The following is a 25,968-nucleotide window of genomic DNA, read 5'->3' as shown; positions in this document are numbered from 1 at the left end:
AGTGCCAGTCAGATCTGGTGTCACCGTTGAATGTCAGCCGGGAACTCAGTTGTCCTCCCCATTCTTCCCGGTGACAGGTGGAAAGAGAAACCCATGGAAACAGGACATTGAAGGAGTGTATTTTCTGAAAATCTTTTTTTAACGGCAACATTGTGTTCGTTTGCCCCGCGGCAATCTCGTGATTATCAGGAGGATATTCTGTGTGAGCTGGCTGTGAGCTATCGGTGCCATTTAAACGTGCTTCTCCATTACACAAGCAGGGAAATATACGATTACTAAAACTAAAACTAACTTATCATGCATGTCATTTCTATGCAGCTAATGTTGTTTATTTCATGGCGTTAACATGTGTGTTTGTTTGCTTTCGTTGCAATGAAGTGAAAAATAATGGCATAGACTCATAAAAGGGTATAAAGAACATCTTTGTTTTCTTATTTCAAATACATTTTATTTTACTATACTGTAAAATACAAAAACAATAACAAAGCAATTTTATTTACAAATGTACAAAATTCAAGATTATATTACATATTTAGGCTATAAACAAAAAAATCTTTGTTCAGAGTTACTCATTCCATACAAAAATATGAACGTCTCATATAAATTATTGCACTTTGCAATTGCAGTGCATTGAAGATTGCCATCACCGTTTCAAAAGTGAAGTGTTCACCTGATTTATGTCAGATTGTGGAAGAGGTTTCCGAGAAACGCACAAACAACAATATGGCACTTTTTCATAGTTTTCACCTATTTGTATATTTTTCCTTTTATCTTTGGTACCTTTTTTTTCTTTAAAGAAAACCTTCTCCAGAGTCACTGAGCACCATTCTGTATAAATTAACATTGTACCTGAAATTAATGGCATTGCAGGTGAAATGTGTATATAAATATAGATGTATTTATTAATACAGTATTTAGAACAGTGTGTAGCTGATCCTATAAATGGCATGTTGCTGGTAGAAGGCCTCTGATGATGTGTGTCAGCTGCTTCTGGCTTCCCTGACTAAAGAATACATTTCCAGTTAAAAGTCGTTGGCACCTGGTCCTTCCAAGTTTTGTCGGTTAAATAAGACAAATTCCAGTTTGGTCCCTTTCGTAGGCTTTAACAACCCTGGCTGAGAGGTCTCGTCGAGTCACCGGCACAACGTGAGAAGACGGGATCAGTCTTGAGAGAAATTCTAGGCTGTTATAGGCGAGTAATGGTCTTTGCCGTGAACAACACAGCTTGTCCTGTTGCTTGACAATAGCTTGAGGAAAATTTAAGGTTTTTAAAAAAGTGTAGGTCACAAGTCTGTTGGGTTTGTGCCAATGTTTTTGTTTTTGTTTTTCAGGAGCCTTCATCCATCGCCATCCAGTCTGCTCCGCCAACCGGGTCTCATAGGTGTCTCTTCATATGCAGAGCCAGGTGGTCTGACCTCGAGAAGGCCCGGTCGCACTTCTGACACTGAAACGGCCGGTGGCCCGTGTGCTTCCTGTAATGGCGCGTGAGCTCGTCCGAACGTGCAAACTTCCAGCCGCAGCCCTCCCAGTCGCAGTGGTAAGGCTTCTCCCCTTTGATGGAAACACAATACACACATGGAGCGGTTAACACCGGCCCTGAGGTTAAACTGGCCCAACCCCTCCCCACCTCCAGGAGGAAAAAGAGGTGTATAAAGGTCAAACCGCTCGGTCTGGAGTTTGCATTGGAGCAGGGATCAGTATCAACCTGTTTCACTCCACCTGCTCAACAACTCCCCCCTCACCCACCCCACACCAATCTAACCCCCGTGCAACAGACGAGGTTGTTTGACTATTTAGCTCTGAACAAATAAAACAGCACGAATGAATTAAAGCTGTGCTAGAGAGCTCTCCTACATTAAAACTATATCTTCATGTGACAATTTAAAACAAGAAAGATAGATGACAGAACGTGAACATGCAGTTACATACCTGTGTGTGTGCGGTGATGTGCTTTGAGGTGGGAGCTCTTTGTGTATGTTTTCCCACAGCCAACGTAGTCACACGTGTGCGTGGCGACTCTCTTCCTCGGCCAGGAGCGCCTGCCGCGTTTTGGCTTTGGTTCCTCCGGCAAGCAGTCCCCACTGGAGATCATGAGGGGGTCTGTGGGGGTCAAAAGATCACGGACAAGGTCAATATTCTACCTGATCATACAGAGAAATTATGTCAGTTATAACACGGTGGAATAAGATTCCGATTTTTGACTTTCATGAAAGGCAGGTTACATTTTATGTTTTGGAGCTTTGCTGAGGAGAGAACTTACTGAATGCACCTTTAAGATGCTTTAGAAAACAGCAGCTTTCTTCTTAAACAACCAAATTACCTTGTAACTTCATAGCACTATTGTGTAAAAAGGCATAAAAGTGGCATAACCAAGAAGAACAACACACAAGTGACATTTTGTGTCTTTAAGCAATGAAGGCAACACTGACCTAATGAAAATTAAATACAAATTATCTTTATGTGGCCTTGTCTTTATGGTGACAAGAGGATTTTCTGTCCAATGCCATTGGATGCAGGTTTTTAACATCTTTATGGTCTCATTGTATTGGTTATAATTAAAGACCTTCAGGTTGTATAAGATGTCCCTGTTACTCTGCTTTATATGTATCTGTTCATTTTCTTTCACTTTTCTTCTAACAAAATCCTATTCTGTAGCCCCATTAGATTAAGAGAAAGTACAGAAAGTAAAAAAGGGAAACGTGCCCTCACCTTGGTACTGCATGGAGGATTGCTGAGGGTACGAGGTGTAGCCCTGTGGGGAGCTATGGTGGTATCCCTGGGGAGGTAGAGGGATCTGAGAGTGGGGATGCCCCAACACCTGGTGCTCCCGGCTCAGAGGATGGTCTGGGGAGACGGATGAGGATGAGGATAACCTGCCTCCCGTCATGGGCCGCCCTCCGCCGGGGAACCCGTGTAGGTCCAAGTGGCTGGGGCGCTGCTGCTGGCCCCCTCTGCCATGAGAGTTTACCCCAGCCATGTGGAGGTCAATTGGCTGTGAGATGGTGCAGTTGCCGGGGTTCTCCTGCTTTATCCTGTGGCATATAAAGGATGGCGAGACACGCGGAGGAGTTGGGTCGGACACGGCGCTGACACAGGCCTTGCTCACGGTCAGGCCTTGGCTGTACTCTCCCATGTCTAATGTTGTCTTGACCACGAACTTGCCATGGAGGCTAGTGGGGTGCAGGTATGCCGGGTCCAACTCCGGCCTCATCAGCTCCGCCACGAAGCCTCCAGAGGGCGAAACATCACTGATGTCTGGGATGGTGTAGAGCAGCTCACTGGAATTGCCCTGAGGGGAGGGGAGAGGGTAAGAAGAGGAGAAGGAGCCTGGGGAGGGAGACGAGGCCTGGCCAGAGGAGCAGGCCATGGTCTCCTCCTGCTGTTGTTGCTGCTGCTGCTGCTGCTGTTGTTGTTGCTGTTGTTGCTGTTGTTGCTGCTGCTGAAGAATGGAGTTGGACAGTATAAAATCATAGTCCAAGTCCAGGTCTAGCTCTATGTCTTTTTTGGACATGCTGGGGCTTGTTGTGCTGGTGGCAGTGGGATGGTCTGGGTTGGTGCAGTTGCTTCCGGTTGGAATGCTGGGTCTCTTAAGATGGGACAACTCCTCCTTCCATCTCTAGAGGAAAGTTACAGAGGCGTTAATGACTGAACTACTGTTATTGTTTATAAGCCACAGACAGTAGTCAAGGAAATAACATTTGAGTTTGTCCTGCCTACTTAAAAATGACTGCTTCCTCTAAATAGTTAAAGATATCTGATAAAAAAAAGAGAGATTACTGCTTCAAGGAGGAAGGAACCTGGATCTATACTCTATAGGGGGATTATATTGCCAGCTCACCTACAGAGGTAGGTCTCTTTGGCACTCCTTAGAATACAGATTTGTCGTATTCAAACAAACCTGCATTGTAAAGCACTAGGAGTGGCATCTAGCAGGTAAATAACACTTGTCCTGAAAGCGAACCATGTAGAAAATTCATCAGGAGTGTCTTGCAACAGCCTTACACAACAGTCAACCACAATAAGTGGTTGACTGTTGTGTGCGACAGGATGTTTTCTCTGCAGACGTTAACCCTAATGGATAAGGTTGTGTAAACCGGTGCACGCCCCAGCAGAGCGTGCATGTGTCAAGCCCTGAACGTGCACATAACAACACAGGAAAAACAGCTCCACTACAGGCTACACAAACCGGCTGGTGAGGATGATGCGCCACCGCTTTTACGCACGAAAATAAGGGGCTATACTCACTGAATTGGCACTTCCTATGGATTTGCTCTTGACGGAGGGGCCGCTGGCAAACGTGGATATGGAGGGTAGAAGCGTTCCACCTAAAGCCATCTCGACGTCATTGGGAGGTTGCCTGAAATTGAAAATAGAGAAATATGGTAAATCCTCGTGGAGTGGAGCGATCCTGGCGCAGCAGAGCGCGCGGTCCGTGAGTGAGAAATGTTGTGCGATATAAAAGTTTCTCCAGGTCCCCGCACCTCATCAGTGAGAATCTGGATGTGGAGTCCCGTCCTCGGTGTCACCTTGCGGGCTACGTGGTTAAATATCCCCCGGGCGTAAAAGTTTCTGCTCCGTGCGCCTCCGCGTCTCAAACCAGGATCCAGGACATGTTGCAATTGATGGGCGCGCCGGGCAGCCGCCGCCAGACACACGGACTTATGAACGCTGAAGTATTTCTCTTTTTAATTATAATATTTTAATGGGAAGACAGAGAGGCGACGGACCGGGAGAGGGGGAATCCCTCGCGCCTGTTGCCATGCATGGAACCGGCAGCCTGAACTGAGACAACCGCGTGAGAGAGGTATCCTTAAATCACTGGAGATGGACCAGTCTGCGCACTGGACACGCCCACGTCGCCCCGGCAACCAGCGAGAAAAAACATCACGTGGGGGGGAGAGGCTGTGGGGGGAGAGAGAGAGAGAGAGCGAGAGAAAAAAGAGGGAGAGAAAAAAGAGAGGGAGAGTGTGTGAGAGTAAGAGAGAGGTTTGTTTGTATTCATAGCAACGGCACCTTTCCTCACTGTTATTCCTGAGAAAATATGGGTGAAGGAGCGCATCTCTTCTCAGCGCCTGACGTGGGAATAACTCTTGACTTTTATTTCATTATGTCTGGAGGGGTCACCTGCAGACACCTGGGTGGGAATAACAACCCTTTATTAGTCTATGTGTTATCTGCAGCAGTGGGAGAAGTAAATATCAGGACAAAATACTTTAGTACAAGTGCCTACAAGAGTAAAAGCATGGCCGGATGAATCCTTTTAGGGGGCCCAGGACCAGTCGTATATTGTTGGACACCAATATGCCCCCCCCCCCCTGTATCTAAATATTAAGTGGTAACTTTAAATGTCAACTAAATGTAGTAGAGTAACACGTTGATTATTTAAATGGATAGAAGTTTGCAACAGTAGTTGATTAAATTTATATTAATTAGAAATATTTAACTCAAAATTTTGCTTATGTACAGAACCTGAGGGAAATGTGCTTCAAAGCTTTCCAGCATAGATGAGCTACCACTGAAATGTGACACCGAGAGGGTGATTAATTATTTATCCAATAATAACACGTATTCACTTCTTATTGCTCAACCTGTTTCACAATACATACTGTAAGTGGATTTGGTTTCAAATGAAGATGAAATGCAAGATTTTTTTTTACCACATAGGTTGTCTATGTGTAATTATGCAAAGCATTATGGGCACTCCCATGTCGGGTTTAAAATTACATCTCTGCATTGCAATAAGAGCAGCCAACCTACAACACACGCACGCACCCACAAGGCAATGTTTCATTTCTCTTTAGCTGAAGTAGCCTGACATACTGTATAACACTGTATGTACTGTATGTACATATATATATAACGTAAACTTGCAAATTCTCAAAGATGATGATAGGCTTAAACAATTGCGGATGGGATTCATAGGAAATCCCAGAGGAAATGTTCACACTGAGCTTGTGTGTCTAAGTTTCAGAGTTATGTTTCTTTAAAAAAGAGATGTTTGGGATGACAAGTTATTTTTTTGCAAGCAGCTGTAATTAAGTCTCTCTTTGTCAAACAATATTTATTGGCTTTTCATGCAAATCTTGGATGCTGCCAAACAAGTCCAGCACATACCAGAAAAAACAACACACCACGTGCAGCCATGAAAACACTGTTTGGCAAATAAAATACCTGGGAACACTACCTTTCTGAGAACAGCTCACCCTTGAGTTTGAGTTGGGTTCAGGCCGTGTTTGCTCAGAGGTAGCGAGCTAACACAAACCTCTCTATCCAAGATAATTAGACACATTGACTCAAGAGTTCAGTGCGAGAGCAAACAAAGCTCTTGCTGCTGATCCTGCTGCATCAGGATCTTGTCCGTTAGGCAAGTCAACAAACACGGCGTCACTCCAACAGGACACATCGAGTGGCAGCGTCTGCTGGTGTCTTCATTCACAGGTGGAAGTTGAATGGATGCTTTTGGTTGATCAAACATTAGCTAGGAGAATATAGGCTTACGTGACATGGGAACTTTGCAAATAGAAATCGCATCCTGTTGGGCAACCCATGATTTATTGTTCAATTATTGTTAACAGTGAGATATTTAATAGGCTTTGTTTCCAAACAGTTATTATGTGTGATGTCTTCAACTCAGCTCTGCTATTGCATGGTGCGGAGTGACGGCCCGAAACCTGCAGTATTTGCGCTACGTGTCTTGCTCTGGAAGACCTGCTTCCTACAGCAGGTATTAACACAATGGAAGCTGTGTCATTATAGCCATATTCTTTATGATGGAAGAGAATAGTTTTGAAAATGATCCGATAAACAAAAGGTTTGACTCTGACAGCTGAGGAGCTCTGCATCACAATAATGACAGAGCAAGCAGGGATAGAGGGAAGAGATAAAGGAAGAGAACATGACACCACTGTGAGCTTTTCCTGACACAATTAAGTCATGGTGATTTAGTAAGTCACACCACACATATGTTGATGTGCGGGATATGTTAATGCAGCGTTTTCATGAAGGCAGGGCCTGGAATATAAACGAGCAAACTGCACTATCCCCCCCCCCCCCCCACAGTGATTCATTTAATCTGTAATGCAATTCCAGATATCGTAATTACATTAAAGGCATTGGCGACGTATCACCGAGAACCGGATGTGGAGAGACTGAGGTAATGTTGTTGTATTAGCAACGATAACTGCTGAGTGCTAACGTGAGACTTCAGAAGGGTCATACTTTCCTCTCATTAATGTCAACAAGTGTCCCGATGTTGTTTCTCCGGGCTCTCATGAGTGCAGATCAAGTTTGGATGTCAAGACACCGACCCCGAAGAAGCACCTTCAAAAACAATGTTTTAAAACATGACCTCAGGTGTTGTGCTTGGCTGTGCCGCGAGTTTCGACCGATCAGACCTTTAGTGTTTTTCAAACAGCCACGGCTACAGCTGGCACGATCTGTGGTTTTGCTGATATTCAAATCGAGATCAAACACAGTTGATAATCGAGTCACATAGTCGTGAACATTGATATTATGTAAATAGAGTGCGAATTGCCCAATAACTCGGCTGCACAACTCCTCAATGTTTTGGATTCCCTCTCTCGGTGAGCCTGTGACTGACATGGTTTCCACCGGTGTGCCTCAAGTCAAGTCCCCCTCCTGGAACGCACCCAAGTGAATATGAGCACCAGCAAATCATAACTCCAGATATTGAGGTTTTCAGTGCTCTCTTCCAGATGCTGTTCAGTAATTAAAAAATAGCTTTCATTCTTTCCTTAACTCTTGAAAGCGGAGTCAAGCTTTTTTTTTTAACTCTCAGCGCTGAACTCCTCTCCCCTCCACTTCACATTAGCTCTAATACAATTAGATTGTATATGTAGGAACTTTACATCTGTTTATTTTTTCACCCGTTGCAAAGCCAAAGATCCTTTGAGCAGCTCAGGCAGCACAGCGCCGACTACAGGGCCTGAAAGTCACGATCGGTCCCCGTGGCACTGCACGTTCTAAGACCTCAATGTTTTTAGTTTGGAGTCGTCATTCCCTGTCTCAAATTGAATTAGAAGACTTCACTGGTACTGAACAAAAAGAGCACATCACATTTCATTGTGTCATTGCATGATGATGATGTGCATGACTTAACTCATAAGCTACCATTCAGGCATGACGGATTCATCAGAAACAACGATGAATGCCATACTATTGATCAGGGATTTGAAAAAACGAGTGCAGTTCTAAACGTGTCTGTTTGTAATGGGCTGTTTCTTTGGCCTGTGGTGACGCTGGTTGCAGTTTTCTCTCTGAAACTGTCAAAGTGACCTGGAGTAATTGAATTGCGTCAAGTAAAGACCAGCCGTGGGACTCAGTCCACAGAACAGCCACCGCTGCTGCACAAAGAGCTATTCACCTGTCAAAGTTCAGTGAAGCTCGACTCACTACGCTGAACCCTGAACTGGAGAACCAGTTGTTGTGAACACGCTGTTGTCGTGAGCGTCACTTCCGATGAAGAGTCCCAGAACATATTGATCGTATGGCACACAATTCAACACTGCACTTCTTTTGGCCCTTAACAATACACATGCTAAGTGTGAAGCTGATGAGATTAGCAGTCCTCGAGATAAACAAGCCACATACAGACAGACTGACTGACAGACAATCTATCTTGCGATGTAAAAAACAAACATAAAAAGAAAATCCTGGATCCACATCAAAATGTAAATGATGGGTTCTTTCTTGGCCCATGTCCCACCAAGTTCTGTGGAACTCTGCTCAGCAGTTTCTGACAAACAGACATGGGGTGAAAACAAAACCTCAGATCAGCTGTTCTGGAATGAGCCACTACACTCACTCAACTTTTTAGTTTATAATAAAACCAAGAAGCTTTGTGATATAAAACCACCTGATGGATCCAGAACTGATGTTCATCTCAACACACAGTTCACCACAACAGCAACAGCAAATATGATTTGTAGGAAATGTATTTGGGACCAGTGTAATGAGGATATGTTGGTAATTCACAGATTTGGCAAATCACAAACTAATAATAATAAAAAATATTATAACAATTCAAATTTACAAGGTTACGAAGTGCTGTACATGACAAAAAAAAGATAAAGTCTTTGCTATAAAGAGTCAAATACACCGACTCTGAATGTATGAATCAAAACTTCACAAACAATGTGTTTCCATACAGAATAGTAGATCTTGGAGAACAATATCCACCACAGCAATACTGGACTATATCATTTATGTCTTGTCGATGACGGTTGAACAAGATACCGGACCAGACCAATTTATCTTCAAGAACCTCTTGAAACATTTATCTGTGGGAGCACCTCTTCTCCTGACACCTTCAACACCATTTAACCTGCCTAACCAACTCTTACTGTGCACTGTCAGTTCAGTGCTTGACCTGAACTCCTGCACACACAGTCCTAGAAACGACATGTTGTACTTTTACTGTACTAAAGCTTTAGTGCTGTGTTGTTTAAGGAATGATCGTGCCCTGGTTTAATACAGTAAGCATGTTTACGTACATTTTTACCAAAACCACAATTTCTCCCTAACTTTAACCAAAGCGCCTTTGTTGCCTAAACCTCACCACAGACGGGACTCATGCATGCGAACCCCAGGGTCTGGCGTTGCTGATGATTTAAACACCCACCCTACTGGCAAATTCACTGCCGTTAATAATTTTATTGCTTAATTTATTCAAAAACACATTGTCTCTGAACATCATCCAGCTGGTGGTTACATTTCCTACAAAACAAATTTGCTGTTGCAGTTTAGTTGTGCGTAAACAAGGTCGCACAGTGTTAGAAATTGTTAGTTTTTAGTACAAAATGATTGTGTATTTGTTTTCCATAGGGCTGCTTGACAGGGACTGCAGTGTGATGTTATGCATATGGATGAGTTCTGAGTCAGTGCAGTTTGTTTGGACAATGACGGCCAAGCCTTTATAGCTGGACAGGCCAGGCTGGGATGAAACCAACCAACCAACACGGAGCTCTAACCACGTCATATAGTGTGGTGGTGGGTTTCCACTGGGGTAGGAAAATGTGATTGAGGGACAGGGTGGTGGTCGTGGTCATGTTACGGTTCCTGTGTTAAGTGAAAGGGGTTCATAGGTGGAAGCGGAGAGAAGGAGAAGTCGGCGAGAAGGAGACCGAGAGGAGAGGAGAGAGAGCGAGCTCCTGCCGGGCGGCAGGCTGTCCAGCCTTTGCCTGCCCTGGGATTCCTCAGCAGCCTTAAATATGCCAGTTATTTTTAACCAGCGACGTAACAGAGCCCAGCGCCGGCCCCCTCTGTTACAATATTTCCTTTCTGTCAGGAGGGGAAATGGATGGGAGCCACACTTCCTGGTCACATGATGCAAGGGAGGCAGACGAATTAGAGATGTACAGGAGGGGAAGTGGGGAAGAGCAAATGCAGGGAGGAGAGGGTACCCACACCAGCCCACATATTCACTCAGCACCTCCTTCCTCCAAAGTTTAACCCCCTCGGCCACATGAGGCCTCAGATGAGTCAGTTTGCTTCAATCTGATACTCGGACCTGAGTCGGGACCTGAGCAGAGATTGGTGTTCGTGAGCTTTGGAGGAAATGAGAGAGTGCGCGCAGCACATCGGCAGACTGGAGGGGTGGGGGGAGGTGCCCTGTGACGTCAGGCCCGGGACCCGCCAGGATTAGAAGCCTCTAAAAAGAAAAGGCCTGGGACTGGTTCGCCAGAGCTGGAGAGAATGTGTTTCTCTGTCTGTCTGACACGGGAGAATCAGGGACTTCCCATGAGCTCAACTTGTTGACATACAGAGAACTTGGACTGGTTTATGTCTCAGTCTACACTAACCTCACGACACCAGCAAAATGAATACCAGTCTCACGTCATAAACTGTAATGTGTGACTGGTTTATGTTGTTTCACATCCTCAGTGGACAGGTCAGTTAAATGGATCAGCATGGAGAATATGTCGGCCGTAATTACCTCCGCCAAGGAGTGTTCACCCTTGTCCGCTTGTTTGTTAGTTAGCAGGATTACGCAAAATCTATTGGACGGATTAACACGAAACTCGATGGAAGGTTGCGATATGGGTCAGGAAAAGAAATGGATTAATCTGGATCAGGAGGCAGATCCAATAAATTTTGATCACTTTCTTTAACATTGCATGATAAGTTGTATTCTAGACATTTTCACTGATTTCCCAGGGAATAATTCATCTTTAGGGGACTGATAAGTGTGTGTTATTTGGTGCAGCTTTACTGAATTTAAGGGGAATGTTTGTGCTCTAGTGTCATTCTAGTTTAGTTTGGTTTGGTTAACTTGTGTTTGAAATGTGGTATGAAAACCTTTAATCTAGTTATAAATTTAGTTTCCCCCCTTTTTGCTACAAATGTTCTTTTTTTCAGTTTTGTGTGTCATATGCACCCATTGTCTTGAGTTATTTTAGGGGACTGGTTAAAGTTAACCCAGTGCTGTTACCCAATTCTGACTCAGTGATTTTTAGTGTAGGGATTAAAACACTCATTGTGCTGCATTGTTGTGAAACAAGCTGTGGTTGACCGAAAATGAGGGATTCACATTCTGGGATGATACAGATCTTTTTTCGTTCTATGATACAACAAAGGGTAAATCCACAGAATATGAAATACTACTCTTGCGAACAATTACATTATCTTGAAATCAATCCAACCTTTGTTTAGTGTAAAGGTTTAGGCATGGAAAAAAATCCAAAACTTGGCATAGTGTATGAGCTGAGCATCACCGGACCCCCTCAGCCGGATTTTTAATGCTGTGTACTTATTGTTTATTCAAGTGTGCCTCACTGTCCAAACCGAGCCATCTGCACAAACAAGGCAGTGTCCCTAGTAAAATAGATGCTACATATAATATTTATCCCCAGGATGTTGACGTAATGCAAACACATAAATTATGCCGCTTCAAAAATGGGTCATCTAAAGTTGAATACCATTAGTTGTCAATAGGAGACAATGAACTAAACTTTAAAGAGGCTGATCCATCTGTTGCTGAACTGGATGGAATGGAAATGAAATAGAAATCAGAGAAAATGTAAAAACAAAAAAATACCCATTCACCATGTTAAAGAAAGTTAAAAAATAAATACTCCTGGATCCGCCTCCTGATCCGGAACCACACCAAAATGTAATGGGTTCTTCCCTGACTCATACCACATCATCCCAACAAATATCGTGGTACTCCATCCACTAGTTTTTCAGTAATCCTGTTACTTTACAAACAAAGGCAAATGAAAACATAATCTCTCCTTGGTAGAAGTAATAATCACAGAAATCATGATAACATGTGGCGAGTGAAAAACATTCAAGCAGGGCCTGACTTATGAGGATTTAGCATGTTGGACATTTACAGAACATTTTTCCATATAGTTCTGCTAATCAGCAACTTGATATGACCCAAAGCGTTCGCCATGAAGAAGTAGTTATCTTTCTTAAATTGTTTCCATTTTATTTTTGCCCACCCCTGTATCTGTGGCTCATAAAGCATTTTCCAGATGAACACGAGCTATATAGAACAATCTAATTTAAAACGAAGCCCTTCAGTCACATTTGTGCCATAAAAGCTAAGTGCACGGGCTGTCACTAAACCAAGACCACATCTTTAAAGTGTTAGAGAGGTTCCTATAGAAACATACAAGTATTAAACTTTTTTATTTCTGCGTTTGAGTCTGAAACAGACCCCTGGTGCACAGCAATTACAGCAATCACCAGCGTTCTTAAACCTAAGAGTGCTCTGGCATTGATTCAGAGGGAGCTAATAGGTTGTCTCTCCTCTCGATGCACTGCTGTTAAACCGTGGCTGTCAGATTTTCACAAACACTTGATTAAATCTTTATGTTTCACGAGGCACATTGGAATTCGAGATGCGATGCGATCAGGGCTCAGTGGTTCAGCGACATACACGTGTATAGCCTAAGAGTTGGTGATTTACAGGACTTTGAGCCTTGTACCGTTGCACTTTAAAATGTAAGCATCTGTAACGTGAACGTGGAGCTCTCCAACTGATTTAAACAAAGCCTTTAAATGAATACAGTTAAATCTATCGACACATTCTCCGCTGATGATCTCCAAACTGGCTTAAACTCAACACCAATGAGCGCAGGTCTGCAGATAAGGTGTTTGGCATTCTAAACTTTCAAAATTCATCTGGTAATTGATGTCAGATTGCAGGGTAGTATAGGCCTCTGCGTTCCTGAGAAGGTGTGGACTCTCCTGTTTTCCCCGTGGGAGCGCTTGGGAATGTGTGTCACCTTTTCCACGGATCACCGTTTTTCAGGCCCTGGACTGACTTTGAAAACATGCCTGCAATTGGTGCAAGAACTATTCAGGGATGTAAAATTACAATAATAAGCCTGAATACCAGCGCGTAGGCCCTGCACGATCCATGGCTTGTAGCAGAGAGGAGATGGTCTTACTGGGAAACTCCCGTCACTAAAATCAAGGAAATCCTAATAAATTGGCTGTGCAGTAAGAGAGGAGAAACATAAATATCAGCCTTCCTACACTATGAAGTTTAACATTCAAGCATAAATCTCAGTTAGATGGTAAAAGCGTTGAATAAAAAAGGGATTGTTTCTTCGAGAAGGAAAAATAGTTATAATTTAAGGTTGAAACTTTTTTTGGTCCAGGAGTGATTCATTCACTTGTACCGTTCTTTCTATACGATGAAAACCAGAAAGTTCATCCCAACACTGTTGCAAGTTCCTACTCGTGTTGCAGGTTTCTTAGTTTCAGCTTCTGTCCAGTTCATCCCAAACCAGCTTCAAGAGGTTTAGTCTGGAGACTGGGCTGGTTTTCCATCATTTGAAGCCACATTCTTGTTCTTTTCTTCTCATGTTTTGGGTCATTATCTTGCTGTAGGAGGAATCCCTGGAGCCAGTGTTCAGGTGAGGGGTGGCGCAGCATATTGGAAGGACGTAACGTATTTATTCTGCTGCGTGTGTTTGTCTACAGCCGGCGTCAACCCTTATCACCTTCGAAGATGTGTTCTAAGTGTATGGCACTGCTTTTTCATCATGAGATGTTTGTATTCTATTACAAACATTATTTTCCATTTTTGTGTCTGTCACATGTTAGAAAAGTCATTAACAACATTATCATCATCATCATCATCATCAACACCAACACCCCAACTTGCTCACAGCTAATCCTCCGGAGGATCTCCTGCTATGTTCTCACATCGGCTCATTTGGAAATTATCCAGAGGTTTTGCTGGTGGGCTGGCCAGAGAAACTCTGGAGAAAGTCCAAAGCCTCTCACTCCAGGAGAATGGAGAATGTCAGGAGATTATCAGATCAAAGCTTGTCTTAAAGCAGACATACAGAGACAAACAACTATTCACAATCACATGCACACCTACAGTCAAAGTATGGTCCCAATCATCCTAACTCCAATATGCATGTCTTTGGATTGTGTAGAAAAGCCGGAGTACCCAGCGAAAACCCACATAGACACAGGGAGAGAACATGCAAAGTCTTTTGGCTTAACTGGGATTTGACCCAATAAGAACCTTCTTGCTGTGAGGCGACAGTGCTAACCACTTCCATGCTGCCCTTCTTTTCTCACCATTCAGATCACTGTACTACTTCCTGCAGTACAGTGTTGTCCTATAAATGCATCAGAGGGTGTAACACTGTTTGTTCCGACTCTCTTTGTACAGACAAACATTGGGACACCTGTGAGAATTAACTTTCAAATCTTCATTTACTTCCACTACTGCAGGAGAGCTGTATGCTAACTGTCATTTCATAATCCCTGGCCTGTTTTCCAAACATTTTAGTTTTTTTTTGGTGACCTAAACCTTTATACCCACGGTACCTAACAGTTTAATTGAATTTATATATATATATATACTTGCCTTAGCAATGTTTCTAAGGCAAGTGCCCAAATCAAATCAGAAATGGCACATTGTGGTAACCTTAATCAAACTACAAATCATTTCAGACTGATTCTCCCCGCTGGAATGCTGAGGAAAGAACAATACTTGACAGGCCCAATTTAGCTAAGTGATAGCTTCTCCAGTCTGACGTTTTATTGACATCATGCTGGGTCTAATTGAGGAGGGGGTTTCAGTAACTCGAACCAGATGGGCCACCGGCTCATGAACCAAAACCCCTGCTCTCTCCACGCTGTCTCACTTTCTCTTACACTCTGCTGTTTTGGCTCAATGAAATACTTAACTATGAAATAAAATGGGCCCTTTTCTTCGTCAAATTTATATTTACTGTATGAATTTGATACCATGCCATTTATCATAGATACTTAAAGCTGACATGGGAAAGCAAGTTGTAACACTATTATCTCACCAACTGGGTGGATTTTATCTATAAATGCTCTTTCGGGGACAGCTGAGATAGACGCTTGAAGGAGAATTTTGACATTATATGAAATATGCTTGTTGGTTTTTCGCCAAGAGGAAAAGATTGATACGATAAGCTAAGGTAAGATTGGAAAAAGTTACTATGGCTCTGTTACAAAATACACCTGAAGTATTTCACTTAGCACATTATTTCTGTTTTGGTGTAATCCACAAAAAAACATGAAAACAATGGTTAACTGTCTTACAGTGGGTTAATGTGCTAGCTTGGCGTTTTTATATGGCCAGGAACATTCAAGAAAAAATACAAATATGTGTATGTCTATAGATCACACCTTCTCCGTGTAAGTGGATGGGACATGGATCCAACTAAAAAGTCAAAGTACATGTCATATAAACTTTTCTCAAAAATGCTTTCTGTCATTTTAAGTACTCCTCTAAGTTTGGTTTTAACTAGTTATTTGATGTTAAAAATACAGGTTGAAACATCATGATTGACAGATGAGACTGGCGCGTGTGTAAATCGGCTCTGATCACAACTGCGCAGACACTGGCTCTAAAGGACGTCATCGGTGCAACATGGCAGCTTCCGAATCCAGCTTCATTTCTGGATAGTGGGAGTAAGTGGAGACACATTGTCTATCTTTATGTACAGTGTATGGGTAAACTTTCTTGTCCTTGTCTTTATGCTATGCTATGCTATGCTACCCTAACCGACTGCTGACTTCAGCTGCTGAGATATTGTGCAGATATGAGAATGGTATCAGTCTTTCGCCAAGATAGCAAATGAGCGCAGCTCCCACAACGTCAAACAAAGTCCCAGTGATGAACTTTAACATGACACACACATGTGCACACAAAAGAGAGGCAGAGCTACGCAGGCTGTTCATTAGACACATGGATTTAATGAGGCTGAAAAAAGAAAGCTGGCTGTTAGAAGGGAACTAAATTAGTAGGTTCACATGGACTTTCTTCTTTAGAACCGAAACGGGAAATTTGCCACATCAGCAAAACACCCCTCATTTGCAGTCAGTTCTGAAAAGACATCAGAGACTGTCTGATTTCATACCAACTGCACTTTTGCAATGCTGCACTTGGCCATAAAGCCCTTTTAAACAACTGTTAATGACGTTCGTGATGCAACTTGTAAGCAATGGTTCTGCAATCAAACAGGTTTTTAGAAAAATAAAGAGAAAAGAAACACTGAACTTTTCTTAAGAATTAAATAAGGATTTCCTTGGCAGAGCTTTCCACATAAATGCCCATAAACATTACAAAAGCATGGTAATCATTATAGCTTGGTCATCAGAGGAAAAACATGCACGTCTGTTGTTGCTCTCTGAATGGCGTGTTTGTTGCCCACAGATTTCATTGATTTTGGTGTGAAAGTGTCTAAAGTATATGTTAAAAAAAAAAAAAAGGAATAGAAGAGAAACTGAGTCGAAATCATTTTACAAATTGGAAAAAAGCATAAGTCCACTGGAGCTGATGTTACATTATCAACACTTGATCCCTGTTACATCAGTTGTCTAAATTTTTAGCTCCTGGCACAGGAACACTGTTATATGTACATGATACCCATAGAGACCATAGAGCTTTTGGCCAACAGTGAGCGTTCACAGCAGCGGAACAACATTTAACAGCATCAACACCTATCAAGTTCACCACATTTGTATTTGCTGTGAATTAAACCAGTTTTATTTCACCGCCTGCTTTTGAATTTGCACACAGGAGACAATATTCATTCTGTAGGTCTGTTCATTTATTACCTCCACAAAGGAGGTTATGTTTCAATTTTTTTCACATTGCGGTTTTTGACTTTTTCACATATTTCCCAGGGAAAAACTTCATGGATCTGGATGTAAAACTGGCATATTCAGGGGACTAATTTCTATGAGTGTGTGCAATTTGGTGCGGCTTGATTGAACTTAAGAGGACCATTGGGCCTTGACTGAGGTATGCTCTCTAAGTGCCATTCTACTTGGCATATTTGCCACGAGGGGAAATTGTGAGCTGTAGGTATTATATCGCCGTCACTTACTTTAGCGGGGTAGAACAGAGTAGAAGACTAGAATAGGCTCAATCCCAAAGAAATATGAAACCTCAATCTGACATTTGTACCCAAAAACCTGCATAAAATGTGGTTAATCAGGTGTTAATGGCATATTTCTGTTTGGGTGCATGGTGAGATGGTGACATGTTCTCCTTCTGCCTGAGTGAACACATCAAATTGGAACTTCAGGAGATGCCAATTTAGTTGCATGGCTCCACTGTTTCTACAGTTGTTTTTTATGAAAGCTTTCATGAGCTAAAAGATTAAAATAATTTGGATAATTATCTTGAAATATATATATAAGATTTCTTGACTTCATTATAATATGAATATCTTGTGGGCTTTTCCAACAATACCTCAAGCCACCAGATGTTTTAAGAGAACACAGTTAACTGTGTGACTCACACAGCGGTCGTGTGTAAGTACGTGACCTCGTTGCCCTGCGTTGGTTTATAGACCTTACAGCCAAAGTGGATCCCGTCCAGCTCGTTGACCATGTGAGAGTGTGTGTGTGTGTGGATTTGTTCCATTACCACACAATGCCAAGCTACAGTATGTATGCCTGCTCACATACATGGCAGACATGAGCTAGCTGCATCTGTAACAGGGAAAATGTGATGCTGGATACTGTGCCATGGCGAAATGTCGACATATTATGGAACTACACAAAAAGCCAGTAAGACATGGGGCAAACACCATCTAAGCATATGCACATGCATGCTCACACTCCCCTCCAGTCTGCAGACTGAGGGGAAAACACAACCTTTTGTTTGTCTTGGTGGCTTCAGCAGCCAGTGTCCCCACATTCGCACAGAGCAAGAAAAAGTCGTTTTGCTATTTAAAGCACTAGCCATGCTAACAATAAAGGGCCCATTCAGCTGCTCTTGTGTTTGTATTTTCTTGTCAAATAAGTCAGGGGCTCCTTCCTGCACATAGAGCAAACAAGAGCATGAGTTGTTTTCGCAGTTTGCGGGATGACGTGAAAGGGAAGAACAATCAACAGTGTGCGTACCTGTTTAGGCTGAGGTGTCGTTGGGACAGTTTGTTTGTACACCGACACATACCCAGGAGCTATAGAGGAGCTTCACTACCTTATCCTACACATACATGTGGATGTCTGTGTCTGGAAAAGACATGTGAATAGACAAGCAGGGAATTGTGTACATTAGAAAACTGTGGTTTACTGTGTCAGTTTCAGCCTTCTGTCACAGACCTTTGAACCACCGTAGGGAGAACATACAACTATTTCTGGATTAACTCACCTCAGTTTCCTGCTTTCAAGACCATCCCAGAGGATTTTATATATGGCCATGATACAAATACAATTACAGTAGTAAGATGTATTTAAAAATGTTATGGTTATTCAAAGAATTAAAGGAAAATCACAGCTTATCGAAACATATTTCTGCATGTGTTTTGCCAAGTTAAGTCTTAAAATTAAAATAAAGATTTCATTTGACATCATTTGCTGCGATTTAATAGGACCTAACATAACTTGATATGAGATCAGGATGCTAACATGCTCAATATGTTTAGCAGGTAGAATGTGTACCACCTTGGTTTTAGCATATAAGCATGCTAATGGTGCATTTATGCTCAATATAAGATACGTATACAGAAATGGACAGATTCTTCTGTCCATACTCTGTGTTCATTTTCCACGAGTCTACCGATACACACAAAACAGATGAAAGGGAAATAGTGTGTGTGTGTGTGTGTGTGTGTGTGTGTGGGGGGGGGGGGGGGGGGGGGGGGGGCAGTGTAGCCAATGGTTCAAGCGAGAACCCCATAGGACACGTGAAATTTGGGGAAAAAAAGTCAAGAATGGTGGAACTTTTTGAGGACTTTGCAAGCTGGTAAGAAACTTCACTTCAAGAGGGACCAGTGGATGTACTGCTTTACGACCCTGTCATCATAAAGGACTCATGGGAGTAAGTCTGCTGTGACGGTCGTATTGTTTGAAACGTTTCTCCTCAGACACAAAGTAGAACTAAGGTTGATGTGAGTGTCATGGTTTTGCATGTATTTAGTCATAAATTAAAGAATTAAACACCTTTACATTGGACTCAATGGCGGCTCTACAGTTCAAGTTTTCAGGGGAACATTAATGACATTTCCATACAATTCTATAATAATCCCTCAGTTAGTTGTTTAGATGGCAACACAGTGGTTTGGCATGATCGTTGTTACCATTGCCCAACTTAATTAAAACTCTTTTGCAAGAGAAAATAAAGGTGAATGGAAAAATTCAAACTGGATAATCTTGCTTGACTGTCAACCTGCCTGATCACCAACCGTCTCTGAATCCACTGCAGCAATGTCACACTTTTCACACATACAATGTTAGAACTGATGTAAATAATGTTCCAATCTATTTGAAAATAAGACCCAAGTTGTGATAGCATACGATTAATAATTAATGTAAGGAATGTAGGAAGCACATTTTATGCAGGGTTGTTCAAGTAAAAATATCAATACTTCCAAATACCATATCACTTTCATGTTTCCCTCTTTCCTCCTTTCTCTTTATCTTGTCTTTAAAAATTTTCCTCATTTGAACTGTACAGTAACATGCACGCAATCCCTTCATCCACACTTCCATCCACATATTCACTGCGTACCATGACAAAGAATCCAGATTGTGTAACTGTCTGTCAAACCAGTTTTTTTTCTCCTCACTATTTTAATACCTCACCACAGAGTTGCAGAAGGAGGGAGGACCCTCCCCTCCCTGTGACTCATTCTGATACGTGCGTAAGCAGCGCTACGGAACTAAGGGTAGTATTCCATTGCTCTTACCACTATTATTGTCTTCTTCATCATCATCATCACCTACATCATCGCTGTTGTCCTGTCGGCTGCCAGGCTGGTGAACACGGTGTCTTTTATGAAAAACAGAGAACAACTCACTGTAGCAGCCAGGCCTAGATCATAATGTAGATATGCATCTCTGTGGAAATTTTCAGCTATGCCGTTTCTTCCTCATTCTTAGAGTACGGCAGGTTTTTTTTTCTCACAGTAAGAATGGAGTGAAGCGCCTGGAGGGTAAAACAAACTAATATAGAGTTGAACAGGCGGCAGGAAGAAAATGAGGACTGGAAGAACAGAGAGGCAAGAGGAGGGAGGGGAAAAGGGAGAGAACGAGTGAGAAACAAGCGTCAGAATGGCAAGAAGCAGGTGTTGAGAACGTAGTAGCACAACTCTGGGTCAAAGGCAGATCATTGTCGAGGGGGTTTTCCATTAGAGTCGAGGGTCTCTGTAGTATTATGTCACTCTTACAGCCCCATTAAGCCATAATGAGGGTGTTGCCTAAATTATAATGTTGCAGTGGACACTGCCAGCAGAACTATTACACTTGGCATCATAAAATATTAAAGTTGTCAATGCATCAGCTTGTCTATATAAGTATATACAGTACATTGTTGCTTTGGTTGTGATCTGAAATTGAGGAAAAAGCCCAAAAGGAAATGTGAAAATGTGACTCCGGGCGAGGATCTCCGGCAGCGACACAAAAGGCAGAACAGACCCAGTTAACACAGAGGCACAGAGACCACGTCCAGATGCCACAGTGAGATAGAAGCTAGGGCACTAGGCCAGAGAGTAAATATTCACTTGACGATAATGTGCGTGCTGATCTGGTGTACACACCCTCTGCCCACAGATAGGAGCAGCCTTTTATCACACACACACACACACACACACCTACACACACAAACACACACACAGAAGCTCAGGAATGGTGACAGGACAGGAAAATAGGAGCACGGAGCAATGGGAAAATGCTGATCCAGCATCTCCAGTGAGCATGGAAAATATTAAGGGATTAATGATAATGTTAAGATAAAATAAATGACTTGTTGCTTATGTTAGTGCATACATTTGAGCTCAGACTCAGGTTGCATGTAAAAGAAAAAACTGTGCCCACGTTGGCCAAACATATTGAAAAACCTGTGGGTTTCTCTCCTCTCTTTTCAGTTGAGGTGTTAAAATTATTTTCGTTGTTTTCTTCACTTATTTAACTCGTTTTCTGAGGTTGTTCATTTTTAGGAAACTTGCAAAAACTCTCTTTTGGTCTTTTTATGAGTCCGAAAATATGGCATGATGAAAGGAGCCAAGCAAAAGCTAAACCCCTCCACTTGCACATTAAAGATATTAAGATTAAATGGGGTTTGGCCACTGGTTGTTCGTACGTGCTGTGAGAGCTCTCTCTCTCTGCTGTCTACTCCATAATGCGTCTTATTCAGCTCCACGTCAAATGGTGCCCTATTTTTAGGGCCACGGCCTGAGCCGCCAAATTTAAGAAACAGAGACACTTTTTGTCGCTGATGATGGCAATTTGATGTTTATCAGTATTTCTGTGTGCCACTGGGTCTCCGCTGTGTGTCATGACCAACCTCAGCACAAAATGTTGCTGTTTCTTTAGTGGGAAATGTAAAGTGGACCCCAGAACACTAGCTTCATCTCACAGTTCAATCAGATAAGACCGCAGTGACAAAATGCACCTGAGGACATTCTCAAAGAGACTTTATGTGCCTTTCTCCTCCTCGCCTTGTCTAAGCAACACTAATAGCTGTGCTCAGTGCTGAGGTTCATTTCTAAAACACACACAGGCTTGTAATTATTGGCAGCTAATTAGCGAGCACAGCGTCACGGTACAAGGCCAGTGCAGTCATTAACACAACATTTCCTGTTTGAGTTCACAGATGCTTCAATAGTTAAGCGCAAAGCCATAGTTTTATAAGCTATCGTCACAGATTGCAGGCGAGAAATTCAATGATAAAAGGTGACTTGTCCTATAATGTTATGGTTGTCATAAGCAAGTCAGACCAGTATAAAATAGCACAAGCTTTCTGTGAGAGACAGTTGGGCTGAATGTGCTTAACTAGGTCAAGCAACATGTCGTCCGACCAGGTGTTAATCATGAACGTGATAGTACCCCCATGCGGACATTTGCCAATTAGCACGAAACATGAAGAATAGCTGAGGAAGATGGGCAGGTCATAAGTTTTGGAGGTATTTAGTCATAAGTACAGAACAAATTCACTGCGCCACCAGGTTCAGACCCAGGTTCGCGGCTGCAGGTGGAGGCGGTGGTGCCTGGCCACGCTAAAGCACCTCTCTCCGCAGTGGTCACTCATAGTTGTCTTTGTTTGTTTAGTGAATCGAAATAGTAACGTTCAGGTGACTACGTTAACCTGATTTGGGTGCAGTGCCTCAACGCATGGAGGACCAGAGCAGGAATAGACACCAATGTAATGTAATGGGTGAATTAACTCCAAAAATTGACATATTTACACATTATTTTAATTATTATTTCAGTAACCATAATGTACGTGAAAAAAACATGATATGTGACACAAAGGTGAACATTTTTTAGAACTCCCCTTAGCTCTCCTGTAAGTCAAACCCTGGTCTATACCAAATTACATGACAAACATGAAAAATAAACACCTCCAAACGGCATAATAGAATCAAAGGATTATCAAAGTCATTATGATTCATCCTCTAGGGAACATAACTCCCTGCACAAAGTATCACAGCAATGGATGCCTGGTTGCTCACTTGGTCGCCCCTCATACAGAGGCTTGAATCCTCCTGCAGTAGCCAGAAAGTCGCCTGAGCACCCAACAAAGTGGAGGCTTGAATCCCCATGCAGTGGCTGCGGGTGCAGTTCTGACCCGGTCCTTTGTTGCATGTATTCCCCCGTTCTCTTCTCACATTTCATGCAAACGTACCTCAAAAATGTAAATATAGAAAAGAGGCTGACAATGAATGAGAATAGCGTTCATAACCCAATGGCTAAAAGGTTGTGGAAAGTGAAAGCTTGAGTGAACAGTTAAATTCCTGGCTTCTTACTTGCCTTCAGTCATTTAGACAGTTGCTGCGTGAAGAGGTCGTGTTTACGAGTTTGTTGGTTCAGTTTCAGCGAGACACAAAAATAGATCGATGGCAGCTGCCAATTTGTGAGGGAAGGAATTTCAAACACCTTCAGATTATCCAACAGATGCTTTATTTGAATCTTTTGGTAGTTCAGGTAACAAAGTCATTAAATAGGAAGATGATATATCTGCAACACCACAAATGCCCTGAATTGCAGGTTGCTTTATTTACATGTGATGGGATCGACGGTGCAAACAAATACAACAGCTCCCTCCGTAAATTCTAATGTGACACCTAAAATGTTTCATCCTTGTTAAGAAGCTTTGTGGTATTAAATCAATTTTATGATATCCATTATGATATGATATCTTTATGACATAATAACCGTCTTGATTTTTTCCCACTCTTTTGCATGTGCCTCTACTGTAGCGGGAGCATGACTTGACCTCAGACACAGACCGACTTTCACTACATCACAGGATGCACTCAGGAAGGGAGGAACAGGCTGGAGCTGGAGCCCGGCTGGAGAGGGGCAGGCAGGCGTAATGTCGGTCAGAGCAGAACGATGACCTCATTTCATCGTGCCTTCAACCTGTATTTATGCAACAGCCCCAGCGCCACCCATGCTGGCAAGGCCGGGGAGGAAGCGCTGAGAACAGACAGATCTCCCCCTTCTCAGCTCTCGGGGGGCCGGGAGGAGAGACAGGCCAAGAGCTCAGATCTGATTTCGGAGGAAGGAAAGGAGAAGGGAGGGGAGCGTCGGATAAGAGTGCTGCCGTTGCTTTATTTTGTCCTCTCTCCCCTCTTAACTGTGACCCAGGACTGTGTGTTATGAATGCCACAGAGGTGGAGTTGTTACGCACACAAAGCCCAGCCAGGTCTAATCTTGTTACCATTCTGTTCATTAACAATACAGGCTCATTTTACGGGGGGCCTCAATTCAGATAAGTGTAGTTCAAGGGAAACAAATTAAGAAAAAGTTATGCAACATGTTGAGCGACTGCGTCCGACGGAGGCAGATGAAAGTTTTTTACTGTCTGGCCTCGAGGCATTTTAACATTCCTAAATTCACCTTTAGGCACTTGTCTTTCACTTTTATTAACTGCCATCTACTGAGCTGCCATCACTGGCGAGTTGACTTTGAAGAGGTCCCTAACTCTTGCTATTAAAAGACAATTACTGCTATTAATACTATACTCACAGCCATAATCCAGGAATGCACACACGCCCATGTTGCCTGCTTGCGCACACAAACGGAGGCACAAGTGTCGTCATTCACGCTGGATCCCTTTCTATTCCCTGCCCTCCTTAATTCTTCTGCCATGATGGGACCCTTCATCACCCGATGACACTGAACCTCTCCACCCAAAGGAGGACGCAGAGGCATGCACCAAAGTTTGACACGGCGCTACAGCAGAGGAAGTGAAGCCACACCCTCCTGGCTGCAGATCAACCGCGGCAGACCTCACTACCTGTCAGTGTAACAGTTGGACAGCTCTCCTCCCGCCGTGCAGCATGCGTCTGGGAGGTATGTTATAGGGAAAGTTTGACATTTTGGGGAATATGCTCATTTCTTCCCAAGGGTTAGATGAGAAGATTAATTCCCCTTTTAATGTCTGAAAGTTAAATATGTGAGCCACAGCCGCCAGGAAACAGGATAAAAATGCAAATTTACACATTGTAACTTAACTTGTAAAAATTAGAATTTATCATTTCATTTCAGGGGTTAGAAAGTCTGATAACTTGTATGTTACATATGTCACAGTCACATAATCCAAAGGAAAACAGAAGAGTTAAAGTTAAAAACCCTTCAAGTCAGTTTCACCCAAACACATTCATACAGGGCCTTTTACATCAGGCATCATTCGCACCCTGATGGAAGAGCAATCAGGACAGCATGTGGAGCGGTGGTAGCCGGGGATTGAACCAACGACGACCCGTTCTACCTCCTGAGCCACAATAGTCCATCATGTATGTGTCTTAAAGAGATGATTAAAAAATTATGCATTACTTTTGATGGACTAAATAGCCACATAAAAATATTCCCTTATCTAATTACAAACTCAACATCTCACCTTTGGGACGCCAAACTTCACTCAAGCTGTTAGACCCAGTTCTAAACTCCATTTCAAGTTGTATATTGAGACCCACTTTACAAATCAAACTTAATGAAGTTACTTGAAGCAAATAATTTAAGTTTATAATGCTCTTATATATATTTTTTATACATATATATTGTTCAATCAATTAAAAATTACATTTAAATTTGTAATTTCAACATATTGTTTTCATTTTTTACAGTGTTGCTGGCAGTTGAACGTTGTTACCTCTCTGATCATTGTGCTAAGCTAGCTAGTGGCTACATGTTTAGAGTGCAAACATGAGAGAACGTCCAAAATACCCTTAACACGGACAGTCAGCACTTTCACCTCACAGCCGTTATCTTGTTTCAAATGTAAAGGGATGGAGTGGATCCAAAACAATGAAAGTCATATCACTGTCCAAATACTTGGGACCGCTGTATCAGTATCTGTCTCCATGTCAGTTTCCTCTTCAGGCACGACTCTGCATCTAATCTGGAGAATACAACTGAAAAGAGACACACAGTGAGGAGCTGTGTCGGGACTCTGCTGTGGAGCGTTGCTCGACTTGACCATGCAAAACATTGGCAGAGTTTTTTTCTTTTCTTCATCTTTAACTCTGAAACTACTAAAGC

The 25,968-nt window shown here is 42.6% G+C and overlaps 1 protein-coding gene across 1 annotated transcript; it reads right to left on the bottom strand.

The window, feature by feature from the left end:
- Nucleotides 1–432: 432 nt before the first annotated feature.
- Nucleotides 433–4,856, bottom strand: klf4 (Kruppel-like factor 4). The gene is made up of 5 exons (XM_034602996.1): nucleotides 4,482–4,856; nucleotides 4,246–4,357; nucleotides 2,710–3,616; nucleotides 1,930–2,100; nucleotides 433–1,551 (listed from the first exon to the last, which is right to left on the bottom strand). The coding sequence occupies exons 1-5, from the start codon at nucleotides 4,484–4,486 to the stop codon at nucleotides 1,376–1,378; spliced, it is 1,371 nt and encodes a 456-aa protein (XP_034458887.1). The 5' UTR covers nucleotides 4,487–4,856; the 3' UTR covers nucleotides 433–1,375.
- Between the last annotated feature and the right edge of the window lie 21,112 nt (nucleotides 4,857–25,968).

This window comes from Hippoglossus hippoglossus, chromosome 12 (genome assembly GCF_009819705.1).
Source record: "Hippoglossus hippoglossus isolate fHipHip1 chromosome 12, fHipHip1.pri, whole genome shotgun sequence".
NCBI lineage: Eukaryota > Metazoa > Chordata > Actinopteri > Pleuronectiformes > Pleuronectidae > Hippoglossus > Hippoglossus hippoglossus.
This window is presented reverse-complemented; position numbering and strand designations above follow the sequence as displayed.